This window comes from Epinephelus fuscoguttatus, linkage group LG18 (genome assembly GCF_011397635.1).
Source record: "Epinephelus fuscoguttatus linkage group LG18, E.fuscoguttatus.final_Chr_v1".
Taxonomy (NCBI): domain Eukaryota; kingdom Metazoa; phylum Chordata; class Actinopteri; order Perciformes; family Serranidae; genus Epinephelus; species Epinephelus fuscoguttatus.
The window spans coordinates 2068111-2090563 of record NC_064769.1 but is presented as its reverse complement, the minus strand read 5'-3'; the positions used below and the strand labels follow the sequence as shown (position 1 = coordinate 2090563).

At 42.2% G+C, this 22453-nt stretch overlaps 2 protein-coding genes across 2 annotated transcripts in view; one reads left to right on the top strand and one right to left on the bottom strand.

Moving 5' to 3' along the window:
- The window catches only part of crb2a (crumbs cell polarity complex component 2a), a 130633-nt gene extending 109049 nt beyond the window's left edge, over positions 1 to 21584 (bottom strand). The window contains exon 1 of the mRNA XM_049603990.1: positions 21502 to 21584. Coding sequence (XP_049459947.1) covers positions 21502 to 21568 — 67 coding nt within the window. The 5' untranslated portion in view covers positions 21569 to 21584. The remainder of the gene's footprint in view (positions 1 to 21501) is intronic.
- Positions 1958 to 5444, top strand: LOC125905869 (zinc finger BED domain-containing protein 4-like). Its single transcript, XM_049604163.1, has 2 exons — positions 1958 to 3434; positions 3589 to 5444. Exons 1-2 carry the CDS (start codon positions 3219 to 3221, stop codon positions 3847 to 3849), a joined length of 477 nt encoding a protein of 158 aa, XP_049460120.1. The 5' UTR covers positions 1958 to 3218; the 3' UTR covers positions 3850 to 5444.
- Positions 21585 to 22453: the final 869 nt, after the last annotated feature.

Here is a 22453-nt window from a genome sequence, read left to right as displayed (position 1 = left end):
GGAAAAAGCTACATGGAGGCCTGTGAAAATGTGACGGTGGTTACTACTTTTTATATATCTCTAACTTATTCAGACTCTTTCTCGCAAACTGTTTAATTTGGATTGACATTTGAGCACTGTTTGGGCAGAAAAGGACAGTATTTTGTGGTGGCTTGTCATTGCATCTTGGTGGCAGAGGAGCTAAAATTAGCATGTCCACTGGGGTTGTATGTTTCTATCCAAGCCAAGTGACTACTGCAGTCATTTGTACAGGGTGTGAATGCTGACTGTAACCTTCCCCCTTACATTAAAAAGCCAGATGTTTGTGAGTATTAATTAATCTGGTGATGAAATTGTTTTATTTCAAGTCAGTAGTGATGTGATAACTAAAGTAACGTAACAAGTTAAATGGCCTGCGGCCTTGTGCCTATGACCGAATCACAGCGGTGATGATATACAGTACAACATCATTCCCTCTCGTGTGATATTGCTTAATTATAGCTTTCAGTTTGTTCATTGTGCCCCTCTCCACCACAGTTCTTAGTGGGTCCAGTCTCCTGCCAAGCACTGAGCCACAATAGCCATGATATGAGCCACAATAGCTGTATCATCAGTATTTTTGTATGTGGCAGGACTCCATAAGGAGACATAAGTCCCCAAACTATTATTTATACTTATTTATATTATACTTTATTCTTATTTATGTATGCTTCCCTCTGACTTTTAAAATTCAAAACAAATCACATCAAAAACAAGAAGGTAGCCACTCAACAAATGTGTTAGAGGCTATGTAGTCACCTGCAGGTAAACTATACCTTTTTTTTTCTAGAGATGCACAAAACTAAGGCTTTTTTGGGACAGAGAACAGTAAATGCAGTCCTGAAAGATCTACCCCACTGAAAAATTTAGTAAAAGAAAATCTTTTTTTTGACAAAAATTTGGAAAAGTAGACCATTTGCATGAATCAAAAAATCCCAAGCATTCTTGGCCCCATGAATTTACATTAATTTTTTGTTTCTCTAAAACCCAAATTTAAACTGAAGCACTTACCCAGACCCATACACAGTAGAGAGTCACATCTAACACTATGACCTGTCCATCATTCCTGGTAATCCACAGAATACACACAAGGTTGATCCTCACTGTTCAGAGGTGGCACAGAGGACACAGATCAGACAGATGTCTCATTCCCCCTTACACAGCTCCAGTTAATACGGTCTCACCCGGAGCTCCCTAATAGCTTAGTGTTTAAGATGCATGTCATATACCCCTCTCTCTCCTCTAGTGACCTGTCTGCCTCTTCACCATCAACTGTCCAGTGACGGTTAAAAGAAATAAAGTAACAACCATATTCTCCCTCACACATACAGCTCATCTTCTGAGAGAAAACCACAGCTCAGCTTCCATGTGCCACAAACAGAACATTCTGTCTGTTAGACACCTTCCCACTCTCTGTAATGTCATCCTTGAAACTGTGATAATCTGTCTTATGTCTGTAATTTCCCTCTGAGACAGGTAGCAGCTAAGCTACATTTTTTTTCTGTAACTAAGAAGACACATGGAGAGACGTGTACATACACATCATTGTAATCAAAGAGTCACTGGGTTTCATAAATACAAGCATGAATAACTGCATTCAAACACTGTAGTTAATTATAAACACTATACTCAGTTTAAGTCTCTCTTTATTTTATTTTTTATTTTATTATAAAGTTGACACCAACAACGCCACCTTGGGACTTTCACCCAAAGACTATAAATATCAGGAATACTTCTCCCACCACTCTGCAAGAGGTTCCCCTTTAAACAACAGCTAAGAACCACAAACCAATACAGAGGCAAATGTACAAATATAAAGATAGTCTTAGTTATCCTGACAAAGTTTAAAATACCACACTTCATTGAATATATATATTTCTGAGCCAACCTTGAACGTATCAGCGCGCACTTGATAACATCATCAAACCGCGTCGTCACTTGCAGCATAACAAGCTCGTAAGTGGACTCGTCAACATGTCTTTGATTTGGAATTATTTCAAAGTGTCTCCAGACATTAAATTTGCCATTTGCAATGACTGTAAAGCGGAGGTTATGCGAGGAGGAACATCTTCCTTCAATACTACAAATTTAATCTCCCACCTCAGGAGGATACACGCAACGTTTGTGCAGCAAAACGATGAAAATAAGCAACAGGCGAGACCAAAAAAAAAAAAAAAAACACCCAATTGACCTTTAACGAGTTAAACGAGATAAAAAACAAAAATACAACAAGGACCACCCCAGAGCGAAAGCCATCAATCAGAAAATCATGGAGTGTATAGCACTGGATAACCAGCCGTTTTCGATCGTGCAAGACACCGGATTCACCAAACTTGTGGAGTATCTCGAGCCATGCTTTGCCATGCCTGGTCGTAAGTATTTCACAGACATCTGCTTGCCCGAGTTGTACAATATGGTGCACAGTCACGTCGAGAAGCTAATTTCAGATGCTGTGTCCATAAGCTTCACAACAGATATCTGGTCTTCAAGCGTTAGTCAGGTTAGCATGCTGAGTTTGACTGCACAATGGCTGGATGAGGACTTTGTGCTGAAAAAGGCTGTGCTTCTTTCCCAAGAGTGCCATGGCTCTCATACAGCAGTAGCGATCTCAGCTGCTTTTGAAGGGATGTTTGAGGCGTGGAAAATCCCCAAGGCAAAAGTACATACTGTGGGGAGGAAAGTGGTAGGACACTTCAAGCACTCATCGCAAGCTTACAGTCGTTTGGAAGACATACAAAAGGAACTCAACATGCCTGTTAAAAAGCTGCAACAAGATGTCACCACCAGGTGGAATTCCTCCTATTATATGATGCAGAGTCTGGTGGAGCAGAAGAGGGCTTTAAGTGCATATGCTGCCGATTATGAACTCCTTGCAACATTAACAGCAACTCAGTGCGGAATTCTAGAGAAGATGATCACCCTACTGGAATCCTTTGAACAGCTAACCAGGGACATCAGCTCCTCCGCTGCCACTGCTGCAGATGGCATCCCTGGTGTGGTGTCCCTGACACGGCTGCTTACCAAGAGTGATGAAGAACAGGACAAAGGGGTGAGAACAGCTAAACGCACTCTACTGGAAGCTGTCAGCGATCGCTTCAGTTGTGTGCAAGGAGTAACCTCTTTATGCCATTGCAATCATAGTTGATGCTCATTACAAAGATTGTTATTTTGACGTGGACAAGAAGGAGGGAGCACGCAACATGCTTCTGAAAGCTGTGGAAGAAATGGCCAGTGGCAGTGATGATCAGCAAGGAGAGGCTGCTAGTGCCAGTGCAGATGACCGGGTCCAGGAGGATAAGGACCCCCCACATAAGAAGGCCCAAACTGGAAGCCCGAAACTGCAGGACATGTACCAAGAAATCCGCGAGGAGAATGAACTCAGCGAACAAGCAGCTACAGGGGAGACGGCATCACAGGTGAGTTAATAATAAATTTTATTAGCAAACTAATTTAATTGAATTCACATGAAAATGTATATGAAATTAATAAAATAAACATTGGACTGTCAGTGCTTTGAGGAAAAGCTAATAGAATTCTATTTTTGTTTTGCACATTTGTCTTTTTCTTTAGATGCATGCATACCTGGGAGAAGCCACCATTTTCAAGGAGTGCCCTTTCAACTACTGGAGATCCAACCAGGCCCGCTTCCCTGCTATTTCCCGTGTAGCACACAAGTACCTAACTGCACCCTGCAGCAGTGTTGACAATGAACGGCTCTTCAGTGCTGTCGCCCATGTCATAGACGAGAAGCGGAATCGAATACATTGCGATAATGCTGAAATGCTGATTTTCATCCAGAAAAATCTACCTCTCACTCACAAGGACAAGTGAAAAATAGGACAGGGACACTGTCATATAGCCCAGTCAACATCAGTCTTTCTTTCACTTTAATTTGTTGCACTTTAAAAGAGGGCTATGTTTTGTTTACTGGACTCTAAACTGTCACTGTTTATGTTTTGTGACGTTTTTGTTTTCACTTGCACATTTGGTTACTTGAAAGAGTAGGGCTGATTGAGCCAAGGTTGTTACTTTAGTGTTAACCAAATTATGGCCACTGGCCAGTTATAGACCTCAGTTAGAGCAGGGCTTGAGCCCAGTTTATTTTAAGATTGTGTGACCCCAAGTAGGCTAATGACTGGCCCTGCTTAAATGTGTCCTGGAGCCTCCAGCACACATTTTCTTTTTTTACTTGTTTCAGTTGTTTGCATTTTACCTCACAGTTGTATAGGTATAATGTTTGCATTTTGTGAAGAAGTACAAATTTGCCCTATGTAGTGGCCATTTGTCAGGATTATCTCAGGGAGAATGTGATCCAAGCTGCTGTTGGAGAAAATAAATATGGCACTTTTTTCCATAGCCTAACTTAAATTGAAGTAGTTGTCATATTTTGCACAGATAATGTTTAAAGTTTATTGTCAAAAGTATGCATGATATTGGTATCGGTTGATATCGGTATCGGAAATTGTTGGACAATATCGGTGTATCGGATATTGGTAAAAAAAAAAAAAGCCAATATCGAACATCCCTAGTTTTGAGTTAATCTGACTAAAATTTATGCAGCCAATTTTGCCTATTAGTTTAAGGCCAATAAACAACACCATCATTGTGCACATAACATATTATATTCAGGCTAAATGGGTGGAGTTTTACAGCATGCCGTGAGACAATGTGTTTAAGGCCATACGCAGAAAAAAACTCACATTACCCATGACACAGTGATAAATGTTTATGTATTTCACAATGGTTCAAATGGGTTACGGTTAATGTTTTGGTAAAAAGCATTTTACACCATGACTTAAGTCGTATACACAGTTAGTGAGCTCCTGCCTGTGTGGCTAGTAGGTTGTCTAGTACAAAGTTATGCTGAGGTGAAATAAAAAGCATTTCCTGGTTCAAAATTCATCTCTTTGCCTCATTCTAGAAACCTATGCTTGTCACCGTATATTTTCATAGTTCAATGAAATTAAAAGGGTTGTTGAAAGATGTGTATTGAATGTGTTTATCTTCATATGACATAGAATTAAATGCTCAATAAACAACAAAAAAGGTTATGTTAAACTGACACAAAATTGCTGTTAGGCAAGGCTCATGAGACACATTCATTTTGTGTCTGGTGTACTGAAAACCTTTGTTACTGTACTGTCCTAAACTAAAAGTTCTAAGTACAAGCTGTTTCCAAAAAGTTTTAGATTGACTGAGTGAATTTGGGTTTACAGTGTGCAAGGTCAGAACATTGTATTTCATCATCAGATCATGTGTCCAGTTTATGTATGCCTTAATGGTCAATTTCTTGAACACTCATGTTCTACTGTGCACATGGACATGATAAAAGAATGAATGTTGAATGAGTGGATTTTTTAAAAGGATGAATGTTATCCATACCAAATGAAAGATTCCTTTTATGTGTTATTGCAAATAGCTGCAGATTACTGGTCTGATCACTCAAGGTGTTGAATATGTTACAGATTATTTTGGCATCATGTTTGAACACCATTTGAATCAGAGTCAGTCTTACTTTTTCAATGATTCAACAATCCAAAATCAAAAGTGTTGGTGCTGTCATACCGCACAATCCTTTCTCTTATTTTTCTTCTCCTTCTCCTTGATTTATCTTCAACACACTAACCTTAGAAACAGCTGTAAGACCCAATATATCCTTAGACTGCTTTTCTCCCATTGACCTTCATCAACTAACCTCAACAATCTCAACTAACTCAACAATCTCTTCATCTAATCCATCAATTTGTCTCTTAGACATCATCCCAACTAGGCTACTTTAAGTAGTTTTACCCTTAGTTAACACTTCTTTATTAGATATGATCAGTATCTCTTTCTTAACAGGCTATGTACCACAGTTCTTTAAAGTAGCTGTAAAGTGAGATGTAAAAAAACTTTTCATATCATCATATCAAAGAAACAGCACTGGTAAAATTACAAACCTTCTGATTGCTTTGGACAAAGTACTTGTCTCTGTACTTGACTTGTTAGATATTAGTGTTGCATTCGACACCAGTGAGCATCACACCCTATTACATTTAGGTGGTGATGTTGGGTAGCCAAAATTCATTGTCAGTGCCAAGTTCAATCTGACATAGAATAGCTACGATAGTTGACGCTGATATTGTGTTGGTTTCAAGTTGTGTTAAGTAACCAGAGTCCAGCGTCCAAACATCTCATGCCAACATCCTCTTGACATAGAATAATGCCAGTAACCCAACATCTGTAAACGTCATAGTATACACACAATGTGAAATTCTAACGTTAGACATTGAAAATTTCGTTAACCCAGCTTTTACTCCAACTGAAATTTAAAATCTCTCCAATGTACGAGTCCAAAGTCTCTCTGACGTAATATTTTGTGTGATGGGTGGGATGCATAACACAACAGAGTTGTCACACAGCGGTGAGGTTTGTCTCGTTCTGGGTTTTTGTTTCGTGGCTTCCTGTTTTATTTGATTATGTTTCAGGTCACTTGCCCTTCCTCATGTGTCACTGGTCTGATTGTGTCCCCTGATTCCTGATTGTGTCCACCTGTTCCCCATTACCCTCATGTGTCTTATAGTCTGTGTCTCTCTTTGTCCTGTGCCAGAGTATCTCGTTCTACCGTGCACCCCAGCCTTTTGCCACAGTCCTCGTCTCGTCCAAGTCGTGATCTCTTGCTGGTAATTCTGTATTGTTTTGCCTCTTTACGAGTGATTTTTTGTTTGATAGTTTTATAGCGCAGCTCTGTCTCGCAGTTTATGTTTATAGCCTTTTCTTTCCTCCGTTGGAGTGATCTTTTGTTTGGTAAGTTTTGCAGCTCAGCTTGTAGTGTACTTTTGTTTCATAGCTGTTTTGCTTTCCTCCGTTGGAGCGATTTTTTGTTGTACATTTTTCATAGCCTAGTTTTGTAGTGCAGTTAGATTGTAGTTTTGGTTTGCCTCCTGTGGAGTGATTTTCTGTTGTAACCCTTTTCTCTAGTCTGAGTTTCCCTCCTTTGGAGTGGTTTTGTTTTATTAGGAGTTTGTCTCTTTTGCTCCGTTTTCGGAGTGTTTTGTTTCTTTGTTAGTCTGCTCAGATCCAGTTTAGATAGGTAATTTTTCACAGCCTATTCTTTTGTCACTCTATCAAGAGCTTAAGAGTTTCAGAATAAAAGCCTGTTTATCTGATCCCACTCTGCATCTGAGTCCTCCTTCTAGCCCAGGCCTGACAGTACACTCTGGCCAGTATGGACCCAGCAGAGGCGGGACAGATGGTGGAGATCCTGCGAGCCCAAGAGGAGTTCCAGGAGGAGTTCCAAACAGCAATGGCGTCTCACTTGGGTCACCTCTCATCCCAGATTCAGGGCCTGCGCGACTAGCTCGCTCCACCAACCCCAGCAGCTCTGACGGCCGCTGCTGCACCGGCTCAGACCACACCGATTATAGGGGTTGGGAGTAAGTTGGCTCCACCAGCGCAATTTTCTGGGGAACTGGGATTATGCAGGACCTTCCTCATTGACTGTTCTATTCATTTTGAATAAACTCCTCATGCTTTCCCCACTGACTGATCCAAGGTAGCGTTCATGATTTCTCACCTGACTGGGAGAGCCAAAGCCAGGGCATCAGCAGAATGGGGACGGGGTTCCCCACTCTGCAGCTCCCTCACAGACTTCCAAGCGGTATTGACGAGGACTTTTGTCACGACCGACTGGAAAAAAAGCGCAGGAGCTAACCGGACTGAGACAAGGCAACGGTTCTGTCTGCGACTACGCCATCCGCTTCCGTACCCTGGCGGCGGAGAGTGGGTGGAATTCTACTGCTCTCTACGATGTGTTTCTGAAGGGTCTGGCAGCCTCTATCCAAGACCTCCTCGTTCCCTTTGATCTACCCCCAGACCTAGACTCCCTCATCGCGCTCGCCATTCGAGGCAGGGATTAACCTTGTGTCTACCAATTTCGCCACAGACCCCGAATACCCGGACCCGAGTTCCATGCCCTCCTGCTTTCACCATCTCCGGGAGGTGTTCAACAAGACCAAGGCCATGTCCCTCTCCCCACATCGTCCTTACGACTGCGCCATCGATCTGATCCCGGGTTCCACCATCCCCAAAGGTTGTCTGTACTCGATTTCTGGTCCGAAGAAGGGGGCTATGAAGGATTGCCTCACCACATCACTGAAAGCGGGATTTATCTGTCCCTCGTCATGTCCTGCAGGCGCCGGTTTCTTCTTCGTGGGCAAGAAGGACTATAGCCCATTAAATGACATTACTATAAAGAATCATTACCCACTTCCTCTCATGTCTTCTGTCATCGACCAGCTCCAGCAGGCCAAGGTATTCACTATGCTTGACCTCCGCAATGCCTACCACTTACTCCCCATAAGAGAGGGGGACGAGTGGAAGACCGGGTTCAATTCTCCAAGTGGCCACTAGGAGTACCTGGTCATGCCTTTTGGGCTTACAAACGCTCCAGCTGTCTTTCAAGCCATGATAAACGTTGTACTAAGAGACTTTCTTGACCATTTTGTTCATGTTTATCTTGATGATATTCTTATTTATTCCCCTGACCTTGACACTCACTGAAACCATGTAACCAGAGTTTTAAAAAGACTGTTGGAGAACCAACTCTATGTCAAAGCTGAAAAAAGTGCATTCCATGCCGACACCGTCTCCTTCCTGGGCTTCATTGTAGCCCCTGGAAGAGTGCAGATGGATCTGGCTAAGATTAGCGCTGTAGCTGAGTGGCCCACACCTGATAGCCGCAAGAAGGTTCAGCAGTTCCTAGGGTTCACTAACTTCTACAGGCGGTTCATCAGAGGCTTTAGCGCAATAGCTGCTCCTGTCCATGCACTTACCTCCTCCCAGGTGCAGTTTCACTGGTCCCCAGAAGCAGAGACTGCCTTCCAGACCCTCAAGCGTCGCTTCACCTCGGCCCCCATCCTCACCATGCCAGACCCGCAGCGTCAGTTCGTGGTCGAGGTAGACGCCTCCAACGAAGGAGTCGGGGCAGTCCTCTCTCAACGCTCGGAGCAGGATGGCAAGATGCACCCCTGTGCCTTCCTGTCACGGCGGCTGTCCAGAGCAGAGAGGAATTATGATGTTGGCAACCAGGAGCTGCTGGTGGTTAAGGTCGCCCTAGAGGAGTGAAGACACTGGCTGGAGGGGGCTAACCATCCGTTCATCGTCTGGACCGATCATAAGAACCTCGAATACATCCAAAAAGCTAAAAGACTTAACTCTCGCCAGGCCAGGTGGGCACTTTTCTTTAACCGGTTCTCCTTTTCTCTCTCTTACAGGCCAGGGTCCCAGAACGTCAAGCCAGACGCCCTGTCCCGACTCTTCGACCCTGAGCCTGTTGCCAAGGAACCAGAAAATATCCTTCCACTGACCTGTGGTTGGAGCGGTGACTTGGCAGATAGAAAAGGAGGTTAAGCAGGCTAATGGTGGGGCTCCGCCACCTAGTGGGTGCCCAGAGAATCGATTGTTTGTCCCGGTTGATTTGCGCCCACAGGTGATCCACTGGGCCCACACCTCGCTGCTTTCTTGCCGCCCGGGAGGACGATGTTTGCCATCTCCTGGCGGTTCTGGTGGCCATCTATGGAGCCGGAGGTCCGGGAATATGTAGAGGCATGTTCGGTCTGCGCCCGAAATAAGACGTCCTCCAGACCGTGGTCCGACATCTTCATAGACTTCGTCACGGGGCTCCTGGTTTCTCAAGGTAACACCACTGTCCTCACAGTGGTGGACAGATTTTCGAAGATGGCAAGATTCATTGCTATGCCAAAGCTGCCCTCTGCCAAGGAAACGGCAGAGGTGATGATGAACAACGTTTTCAGGGTCCACGGGTTTCCCAAGGACATCGTTTCTGACCGGGGGCCCCAGTTCGTGTCCCGGTTTTGGAGGGAATTCTGCAGGCTCATCGGAGCTACAGCCAGCCTGACCTCGGGGTATCACCCGGAGGCCAACGGCCAGACCGAACGCCTCAATCAGCAACTGGAAACCAGCCTCCGGTGCCTGGTCTTCCAGAATCCCTCAACATGGAGCAAACACCTGGTCTGGGTAGAATATGCCCACAATTCACTGCCCACCTCAGCCACCGGTTTCTCCCCTTTCAATTGTGTATTTGGGTACCAGCCGCCCGTCCTTCCAGCCAACGAGCCAGAGGTGTCTGTGCCCGCCACCCACGCCATGATTCACCACTGTCACCGCATCTGGGCAGCCGCCAGACAGATGCTGATCCATCAGGGAGATCGGGTCAAGAAGGCTGCAGACCGCAAAAGACGGCTGGCTCCCGCCTACCAGCCAGGCCAGAGAGTGTGGCTCTCTGCCAAAGACCTACATCTCCGAGTCCCTTCCAAGAAGCTGGCGCCACGGTTTGTGGGTCCCTTCCCCATCACCAGAGTCATCGGCCCCGCAGCAGTACGACTTCGTCTGCCCCGGTCCCTCCACGTACACCCGACCTTCCACGTAAGCCAGGTTAAACCAGCCAAGGAGAGCCACACTGTAGACCCTAGCCTCATAAAGGATTTTCATAGGAATGACCCTGAACAGCCTGGGCTGTCAGGCACTACTATCACACAGCGGTGAGGTTTGTCTCGTTCTGGGTTTTTGTTTCGTGGCTTCCTGTTTTATTTTGAAAAGTAACTCTCCTCTCGTTTCAGGTCACTTGCCCTTCCTCATGTGTCACCGGTCTGATCGTGTCCCCTGATTCCTGATTGTGTCCACCTGTTCCCCATTACACTCATGTGTCTTATAGTATGCGTCTCCCTTTGTTCTGTGCCAGAGTGTCTCGTTCTACCGTGCACCCCAGCCTTTTGCCACAGCCCTCGTCTCGTCCAAGTCATGATCTCTTGTTGGTAATTCTGTATTGTTTTGCCTCTTTACGAGTGATTTTTTGTTTGATAGTTTTATAGCGCAGCTCTGTCTCGCAGTTTATGTTTATAGCCTTTTCTTTCCTCCGTTGGAGTGATCTTTTGTTTGGTAAGTTTTGCAGCTCAGCTTGTAGTGTACTTTTGTTTCATAGCTGTTTTGCTTTCCTCCGTTGGAGCGATTTTTTGTTGTACATTTTTCATAGCCTAGTTTTGTAGTGCAGTTAGATTGTAGTTTTCCTGTAGTGTAGTTTTGTTTCATAGCTGTTTTGCTTTCCTCTGTTGGAGTGATTTTTTTGTTGTACATTTTTCATAGCCTAGTTTTGTAGTGCAGTTAGACTGTAGTTTTGGTTTGCCTCCTGTGGAGTGATTTCCTGTTGTAACCCTTTTCTCTAGTCTGAGTTTCCCTCCTTTGGAGTGGTTTTGTTTTATTAGGAGTTTGTTTCTTTTCCTCCATTTTGAAGTGTTTTGTTTCTTTGTTAGTCTGCTCAGATCCAGTTTAGATAGGTAATTTTTCACAGCCTATTCTTTTGTCACTCTGTCAAGAGCTTAAGAGTTTCAGAATAAAAGCCTGTTTATCTGATCCCACTCTGCATCTGAGTCCTCCTTCTAGCCCAGGCCTGACAAGAGTAAGCATCTAGTAGGACATATACATGTCAGCAGTGCTTTTTAAACAGTAACAATGGCATGACGTGGCAATAACAATTATTTGTTGTCCCTGTCATATGGTGGCTGATCACGTCCCCTGTTCGGAGGGTAATGAGCTCCTGGACCTCATTGTCTCCCCAATTTACAGGAATTTTACATCACTGCACCTATCCCGTCCTGTATCCCTAAAGTGCCAAAATGGGCTCTCTAGCGCCACCTAGGCCGCTGCGGCCCATAGGAATGTCATAGAAAGATCAAACCAAAATTGGCTTGTTTGTCTCACTGAGACCTACAAATCACGCACTGACACCCCTGACCTAAACCCAACAGGAAGTGAGCTATTTGCCCTTTCAAAGTAAGATTTTGCCTCAAAATGCTCTTTTTTCAAAAATTATCTTCTCCTGGACCATTTATTGTATCAGCTTCAAACACACACATATGCCAGGCCAACTCCTGCTGAACAGATATTCTGCATAACTTTGTAACTACTTAAACAGTTTGGATTTTATGGCCTCTTCAAGGTGACGTGCCACAAAACCTCCTGACGATCTTTGCGCCACCTAGACACACTAAAATGGCCACTGCTGCCCGTAGGAATGTCATAGAAGGATCAAACTAAATCTGGCTTGTTAGTCTCATCAAGACCTAAAAAATCACGCGCTGACACCCCTGGCCATAAATCTAACAGGAAGTGAGCTATTTGCCCTTTCAAAGTAACATGTCGTTTTTCAAAAATTCTCTTTTTCAAAAAATATTTCCTCCTACACCATTTATCATATCGGCTTCAAACACGCACACATGACAGGCCAACTCCTGCTGAACAGATTGTCAGAATAACTTTGTCATTACTCAAATGGTTTGGATTTTATGGGCTCTTAAAGGTGACGTGCCACAAAACTTCCTGAATGTCTTCGCGCCACCTAGACATACTAAAATGGCCCACCGTTTATCGTATCAGCTTCAGACTCGCACACATGACAGGCCAACCCCTGTTGAACAGATCTTCTGAATAACTTTGTCATTACTCGAATGGTTTGGATTTTATGGCCTCTTCAAGGTGACGTGCCACAAAACCTCCTGACGATCTTTGCGCCACCTAGACACACTAAAATGGCCACTGCTGCCCGTAGGAATGTCATAGAAGGATCAAACTAAATCTGGCTTGTTAGTCTCATCAAGACCTAAAAAATCACGCGCTGACACCCCTGGCCATAAATCTAACAGGAAGTGAGCTATTTGCCCTTTCAAAGTAACATGTCGTTTTTCAAAAATTCTCTTTTTCAAAAAATATTTCCTCCTACACCATTTATCATATCGGCTTCAAACACGCACACATGACAGGCCAACTCCTGCTGAACAGATTGTCAGAATAACTTTGTCATTACTCAAATGGTTTGGATTTTATGGGCTCTTAAAGGTGACGTGCCACAAAACTTCCTGAATGTCTTCGCGCCACCTAGACATACTAAAATGGCCCACCGTTTATCGTATCAGCTTCAGACTCGCACACATGACAGGCCAACCCCTGTTGAACAGATCTTCTGAATAACTTTGTCATTACTCGAATGGTTTGGATTTTATGGGCTCTTAAACGTGACGTGCCACAAAACCTCCTGACGATCTTCGTGCCACCTAGACACACAATGGCCACTGCGGCCCATAGGAATGTTGTAGAAAGATCAAGCCAAAACTGGCTTGTTCGTCTCATCAAGACTTACAAATCACATGCTGACACTCCTGACCTAAATCCAACAGGAAGTGAGCTAGTGCCTCTGAAAGTAACATGAGCAAATGTGTCAGCTGTGACCTAGACATCTTAAACTTGGATCACATTTTTGACTCCACAAACATGAAACCTATATGTCTGCATTCGGGACGAGTGTGTCTCTCTGCTGGTATGGTCAGATTGACGACTGGACCCACGGTCTGGGAATAACAGGGAGGAGTTTGAGACATTTTAAAGCCATCTTCATCTGCCTGGTCTCACACAGCTTGTCTCTTCATCTCAGTGACGGACTCAGGATGTTTGAAGGGCAGGGGTGAAAAGGAAAAAAGGGCACCTACTGCGTGACATGGGGCCCCATTGGTTTGCGCAAAATAACTAAATTTGACCCCCTAAACATGCTCAGAAACTCATCAAAATTGACACGCATGTCAGGACTGGTGAAAAATTTGATACGATGAAAACATTAACCCCAAAAGTGCCAAAATGGGCTCTCTAGCACCACCTAGACATACTAAAATGGCCACTGCAGCCCGTAGGAATGTCGTAGAAAGATCAAACCAAAAATGTGGAGAAATTGTCAGCTGTGAGCAAGAGTGGAGAGGGGTATAAAATTGTCTACGTGAGCTGGAGGCTGAAAGGCGTGACTCTGTGGTCCCGCCCAGCGCTGCTTGCAGCTTTAATTTAGCTTTGTTACTATTATGGATGTTTTTTAGAACTAGATTCCGGACTCCAAGATGGCGCCTATTCAGTTCAATGGAATTGCTAACCTGGCACATACACCAAAAAAGTTTTTAACTTCTGCATACACGTTTGAGTTTTACAAATATAATAGAAAGAGTGACCTTGTGTGCTGTTGGAGGTGTCCTCTCAACAGTTTTACAGACATCTCTTTTACAATAGTTGTCTACGGGGAAAATGCTTATCAGGCCACAGGGGATTTTTTGCAGCAACAACTGCACTCCTGGGGATCTTTGTTGGCTTGAAGACAGAACAACAATTCCCTACATTCAGTGTTCCTAACTTTTATACAGAAGGGCAAATCAGTTTAGACAGATGGCCGCTCACTTTGTTCTGTTTGAGTTTTGTGCCTCTTAAAGAAAGTTTTTTTTCTCACAGCTCTTACCAAGTTCTAACTCATGGGTGAATTTCTGGGTCTCTGTAAGTTTAATTAATGGGTATTGTACTAGATCTGCTGTATGAGTAAAGTGTCTTGAGATAACTTTTGTTATGATTTGGTGCAATATAAATTAAATTTATCTGACTCCTCCACCTCCTTTAAACCAGTTTAACTTCATAAAATATAAAGAATCTTGGTTTGATCTGAGTTGAACATTTATCAAAGGGCCATTATCAAGAGCAGCAGTTCTCAACCTTTTTCATGTCAAGGACCCCTAAATTGATACACTTTGGGTCATGGATGATAAGATTTTTCTTAAGGGACTACCATCTGAAAAGATTTTGGTTGTTAATTCTGATTAAGACAATTCTATAATTGTCACCTACAGTTGAGGAGATAACTGTAGAGGAAGTGAAACCTCTGATCACAGTCGTAACTCTAATGACTCTTACTCACATTGGGCTCACATCAATAGTGATTTGAATAATGAAAATAAAAATATTGAAAATAAAAATAGAATATAAAATATAACTATTCCCCATTTTCTGGGTACCCCCTGGAACTCTAATCCAAAGACCCACAGGGTTGAGAACCACTGATCAAGAACATGACCTCCTTTCACCTTACATGAGTAACCCTAGTGAACACAAGATTAAAATCTGCTTCACTGTATCTTTCGACTTTGGTTTGGATGATGTATCAACTGCTTTTCTATTTTTCTTCACAAAGCAGGACAAAACATTCGTACTTCCCAAGCTGTGTTTGCAGTCTGAATCTTGTTAATCTGATAACTTGATAGCCCTATTAGAAAGAGAGCGCTCTAGCGTTGTTTTTACATAAGTCAGATTCAATAAACTGCTGACATATTGCGGTAAGCGAGTTGTGTCATTTCCGGAGTTTCTGTGACAGCGTCTCTGTGCTGCTCTAGTGAATTCTACTAGCCTGCTTTCTCCTTTCTCACTTCAGTTGCTTTAACATCATCATATTTCAAGTCTTAACCCACACTAGTTCTGTTTAAGCACTTATAGCTCTCCTCCTTTGTATGACTTCCCTGCTAATCTCTTAGCTGTTGTTTGCACGTTACTAGCCTTGGTAGCTACATTAGCTTTACAGTTAGCGATGGCTTCTCCCTCTGCTCTTTCTTGCTCGGTGTGCCAAATGTTTAGCTATGCCTCTGCCTCCTTTAGCGACAGTGGTAATTGTAACAAGTGTAGCTTATTTGCTGCATTGGAGGCGAGGCTTAGTGAATTAGAAGTGCGGCTCCGCAGCATGGAAAATCATTCAGTAGCTGCGGTAGTTAGCCAGCCCCCTGTAGCTGGTATGGAGCCACATAGCATAGCCTCCGTTAACGGTCCTCCGGTAACTCCCATGCAGCCGGGAGGTTGGGTAACTGTTCGCCAGAGGCACAGCTTCAAGCTGAAGCCCATGGCTCACCATCAGCCTGCTGACATTTCCAACCGCTTTTCCCCACTCAGCAACACACCTGCTGAGGATAAAACTTGGCAGCTCTATTCTGAGAAACGTGAAGTTAGCAACACCAGCGGCCGTAGTCAAATGTATCCCTGGGGCCAGAGCGGGCGACACTGAATCAAATTTAAAACTGCTGGCCAAAGCTAAATGTAGATTCAGTAAGATTGTTATTCATTCATTCATTTTCTCTGGACCCCTCCCAAATCTGACCACTGATGACATGTTTATCCGCATGTCATCATTTAATCACTGGCTGTCCAGGCGGTGTCCAGCAAACGATGTGGGTTTTGTTAATAATTGGCAAACTTTCTGGGGAAAACCTGGTCTTATTAGGAGAGACGACATTCATCCCACTTTGGATGGAGCTGCTCTCCTTTCTAGGAACCTGGCAAATTTTATTAGTAATTCAAATCTCTGACAACCCAGAGTTGAGATCAGGAGTTGCAGTCCTATACGCTTCTCTGAGCTTCTAGTGCAATTACCCACCCATAGTTTTCATAGTTTCATACAAACGGTGTATGTCCCCCGACCACCTAAATTATCTAAATCTAAAATTAAACAAAGAGGAGTTGTGCATAACAACCTCACAAAAATTAAAACCTCTTCTGTGACAGAAAGACAAAACAGGAGAATTAAATAAATATCAGGTCTCTATTGTCTAAAGCAGTGTTAGTAAACGAATTAATTTCAGATAATCATATTGATTTATTCAGTCTCACCGAACCTGGCTGTGTCCAGATGAATATGTTAGTCTAAATGAATCCACTCCTCCCAGTCATAATAATACCCACATTCCTCGAGGCAGCAGCCGAGGAGGGAGAGTTGCAGCCATTTTTAACTCTAGTCTGTTAATCAGCCCTAAACCTAAACTAGATTATAATTCATTTGAAAGCCTCGTTCTTAGTCTTTTACATCTGACCTGGAAAACCTCGCAGCCACCTTTATTTGTTATAGTGTACCGTGCTCCTGGCCCGTATTCTGAATTTGTTTCTGAATTCTCAGAGTTTTTATCCAGTTTAGTTCTTTAATCAGACAAAGTTATTATTGTAGGCGATTTTAACATTCATGTCGACATTGATAATGACTCCCTGGCTATCGCGTTTATCTAATTATTAGACTCCATTGGCTTCAGTCAGGGTGTACATGAACCCACTCACTGTTTTAAACATACCCTCGATCTAGTTCTGACATATGGAATTGAAATTGATAACCTAACAGTCTTTCCACAGAATCCCTCGCTATCGGATCATTATTTGATTACTTTTGATTTCTTTTTACTCGATTACACGCCACTCAGCAACAGTTACTATACTAGATGTTTATCAGATAGTGCTGTCGCAAAATTTAATGAAATGATTACTCCGTTGTTAAATTTAATACCAAGTCCTTCAGTAACAGAGGTTTCCCGTGCCGACTTTAACCTCTCCCGAATTGATCATCTTGTCGATAGTGCAAGTCTTGTCGATAGTAGGCTCGCTGCGAACAACACTCGACTCTGTAGCTCCTCTTAAAAAGGACTTAACAAAGCAAAGAAAGTTCGCTCCTTGGTATAACTCTCAAACCCGTAAGTTAAAACAAATATTGCGAAAATTTGAAAGGATTTGGCGATTAACCAAACTGGAAGAATCTCATTTAATCTGGGCAGACAGTCTCAAAATGTATAAGAGGGGCCTCCGCAATGCCAGAGCAAACTATTACTCAGCATTAATAGAAGAAAACAAGAATAACCCCAGGTTTCTTTTCAGCACTGTAGCCAAACTGACTGAGAGTCAAAGCTCTATTGAGCCTTGTATTCCTTTAGCCCTTAGCAGTAATGATTTTATGAGCTTTTTTAATGACAAAATTCTAACTAAGAGATGCAAAATTCATGACCTCCTGTCCTCAGATAGTACCTTTCTAACCTCAAACACAGCTGTAAGACCTAATATATATTTAGATTGCCTCTCCCTGATTTCTCTTCAAGAACTGACTGCAGTGATTTCTTCATCTAAATCATCAACGTGTCTCTTAGACCCCGTCCCAACTAGGCTACTTAAGGAGGTCTTACCTTTAGTTAACACTCATATATTAGATATGATCGATATATCCTTATTAACAGGCTACGTACCACAGTCTTTTAAGGTAGCTGTAATTAAACCTCTCCTAAAAAGCCCACCCTGGATCCAGAGGTGTTAGCCAACTATAGACCAATATCTAATCTTCCCTTTATGTCAAAGATCCTTGAGAAAGTAGTCGCACACCAGCTGTGTGATTTTCTCCATGATAATAATTTATTTGAGGAATTTCAGTCAGGATTTAGAGTGCATCATAGCACTGAGACAGCACTAGTAAAAAATTACAAATGACCTTCTGAATGCTTCAGACAAAGGACTCGTCTCTGTACTTGTTTTATTAGATCTTAGTGTGGCGTTTGACACAATTGACCATCAAATTCTGCTACAGAGACTGGAACACTTAATTGGCCTAAAAGGTTCTGCACTAAGCTGGTTTAACTCTTATTTATCTGATCGTTTTCAGTTTGTTCACGTTCCAATCACTCTATATATGCTTCCTTTAGGTGACATCATTAGAAATCACTCTGTAAATTTCCATTGTTATGCGGATGATACACAGTTGTATTTATCTATGAAGCCAAAAGAAATAATCAATTAACTAAACTTCATAATTGCCTTAAAGACATAAAAACCTGAATGAGCACCAATTTCCTGATGTTAAATTCAGACAAAACTGAAGTTACTGTTCTTGGCCCCAAACAACTCAGAGACTCTTTATATGACACAGTTTCTCTACATGGCATTGCTCTGGCCTCTAGCACTACCATAAGAAACCTCGGAGTAACATTTGATCAAGATTTGTCTTTTAATTCTCATTTAAAACAAACCTCACGGACTGCATTTTTTCATCTGCGTAATATTGCAAAAATTAGGCCTATCCTGACCCGAAAAGATGCAGAAAAATTGGTCCACGCTTTTGTTACCTCAAGGCTGGATTACTGTAACTCTATTATCTGCTAGCTCTAGTAAGTCCTTAAAAACTCTACAGCTAATTCAGAATGCAGCGGCACGTGTACTAACAGGAACTAAGAAACGTGATCATATTTCTCCTGTTTTAGCTTCTCTGCACTGGCTCCCTGTAAAATCCAGAATTGAATTTAAAATCCTACTGTTAACTTAGCTCATAGTGCCATATTATTCCACCAGAAGACTGCGCTCTGAGAATGCAGGGTTACTCGTGGTCCCTAAAGTCTCCAAAAGTAGATCAGGAGCCAGAGCCTTCAGCTATCAGGCTCCTCTCCTGTGGAATCATCTTCCTGTTGTGGTCCGGGAGGCAGATACCGTCTCCACATTTAAGACTAGACTTAAGACTTTCCTCTTTGATAAAGCTTATAGTTAGGGCTGGCTCAGGCTTGCCTTGTACCAGCCCCTAGTTAGGCTGACTTAGGCCTAGTCTGCCGGAGGACCCCCTATAATACACCGGGCACCTTCTCTGGTTCTCTCTGTCTCTCTCAGATATTAATATATATCATTATTATTTAGTTATAATATTATTACTTTCATTAATGTTGTTGTAAGCTACTGTCATTACCGTCTGTCCTGCATCTCTCTCTGTCTCTGTCTCTGTCTCTGTCTCTCTCTCTCTCTCTCTCTCTCTCTCTGTCTCATTGTGTCATACGGATTACTGTTAATTTATTATGTTAATCTGTTCTGTATGGCATCTATTGCACGTCTGTCCGTCCTGGAAGAGGGATCCCTCCTCAGTTGCTCTTCCTGAGGTTTCTACCATTTTTTTTCCCCGTTAAAGGGTTTTTTTGGGGGAGTTTTTCCTTATCCGCTGTGAGGGTCCAAAGGACAGAGGGATGCCGTATGCTGTAAAGCCCTGTTAGGCAAATTGTGATTTGTGATATTGGGCTTTATAAATAAAATTGTTTGATTGATCGATTGATTGATTGAATAAACTGGACTTCCACTCCAAATTCTTCTTCCAGTGAAATGCACACTGGCCCTCATCAGTCAACACACTGCAAATTTAAAAAACACATAAATATGCACAACCGAGCAAACGCAAGAAAAAAATATCTTCACCAACTTCACACACAAATATCGTTTTGATGACCCATGTGCAACATTTAGAGTGGTGCAAGAAGCTTCCAACACAATGGAAAGTGCTTCCAGGGGACACCAAAAGTAATACACATGCCTGTACAAGTTGTTGAATCTGTCAGTGGTGTTGGACAGTGACCTAAATTGTTTATTTTAACATTGCATTTATGGCAACTATGACTGAACAGACTAAAAACTGTTCTATTAGATAAAACTGTTGAAGTTTTCCTTTGGGGATATAATTTGCAACTGAAAAAAGATAATAAAAAATACTTTTCAGAAAAGCTAATAAATCGCAATACATCACAATTTTATTACAATACACAGCATATTACAACATGTTTAAAATCACAATAATATTGTATCGTGACTTATGTATTCTGATAATATTGCATTGTGGGAGAGAGAGATGCTTATAGCTGCTTCCAACTACATCATACTGTGTTATCAACCACTTATTGAATGTTTGTATACTGCATAAAAATGCAAAATAGGGGGACATAAAGTGTTACCACTCAGGTTTTACATTTTAGAAAACACACACACACACACACACACACACACACACACACTCAAGAATTCTTGTAGGATCAGTCCAAATGCCTTTTGTGTGTCTTAAAATATTATTAACAGGGAGAACACTGTTGTTAACTGATGTAATGCTCTGTCGTTGCGTATTCAGTTGAAAGGGTCTGTGCTTTGACACAATTCAAAGAGTTCACATCATCACATCACAGGCAGTTTCTTTGCCAATATAAGATATGAATTTGATTATGTCTACTGATCTTACTCATTTGCACTGTTTTAGTTTGCATAGCTGGGGAGCACTGCTTCTGATTCTGAACCAATCATGTGTCAAATCCAAAAGAGAGAGAGCTAGAAAAAAGACTGACATGAATGTTCATTGAAGCCACACCTTCTATGATCAACGAACCATTCATACAGCAGCTACACATGCTAACAACCCAGTTCATATATTTGTCTACAAAACCTCACACAGCATCAGTAATTAGGCTACAGTAATTATCCTCTACATGCACAGGGTTTCTCAGCACTGTGAGAAATCACTGGAAACATGCCAATCCCCTCATCATTGTTGTAAGTTACATCAAAGGACAAACCAACCCCCAACTTGTCTCCATCTATTTGAGTCTCCCAATATGAGTGGGAGCACAAAACAGCCCAATAAGCACCCTCTAAAACCCACTTGTGCACCATTCATAGAAAAGCACCTCTGAGAACACAGCTGACATTCCTGAGGCCTGCTCCTGCTAACTGTTAGATTGACGAGAGTGACAATCCAATGAATAATAAAATGCTAATTATATGATTTGTGTTAGTCAATAATCAAGCAATAAGTACATGTGAGGTAAAATAGTCCTTGTGGATATTTACGTCCTTGTAATTACTCTTTCCATGTAATCTTCCTTCACAGGACACGGATTTAACCCCAACTTCAAACAACAAGCGTGTAACCACCTGTTCTTTAGTATTTTAGCACTCAGTTACAGTGACATAAAAATCATCATCCAAAAGGAATACTTCAAACTGTACTTGAACACAGGAAAATATATCTGTAGTCTTCTATCTACTCACCCCATTTGAACATCATCATCGTCAGCAGTACTGTCTTTAAATTCAGATGAACTTTCCCCAACTCCATGGTAAAACCACTGACGTGGATCTGTACAAGACCACAAAGTAATGAGTAGAAAAAAGAAGCAACAAGTCCTAAAGTAGGGGCATGCTGCTGTGTGGTGGAGAGGATCCTCACTGTGTTGCTGTTGCCTTGTGTTTCGAAGCTGGCATGCTACACACTGCCCATGCTTGGCTTCTAATGAGAGCAGCACCAGACTTAAACAGACAACCCTCCCTGCTCTGGACTCAGAGAGTGTAATCAGCCATGAGAGCGAAGAGACGACAGGAAAACATGATCTGGATTAACACCTGCTGATACTGATGCTCATTCAAAAGGGGGAATGTGAGGAAAGGCATAAAGACAAGACACTGCAGAGGGGCAAACGCAAAAACAAAACAATCCAAAAAAAAAGTAACACTGTTAACAGGAGAATCTGCAACAGCTGAAACCACACACACACACACACACACACACACACACACACACACACACATTCATGCATTCACACACACTCAGACTCACAAACACTTTTTTGTCATCAAATTATTATTTAGTTTCCTTGCAAAGTATTAATCAATAATAATAATAATAATTAATAATAAATCATAAATAAAAATATACGGGAATACAGGAATACTGTAAGTAAGATGAGGAAATGAATAACTACAAAAAAGGGACCATCTTACTCAGGTAATAATAGGATATATATATGTACACAAATACATATAAAGCACAAACAGATACATTAATATATGGATATATGATATGCCCATATCAATCCTCCCACTCAATGTCAAAAAAAGAAAAGAAAAACACACATTCAGCATAGTGAACCAAAGAATAATGACCACCCTGATTCATATAAATAATTTTTTCTTGACCTTGTCCATTGCCTTGGCCAGAGCTTTA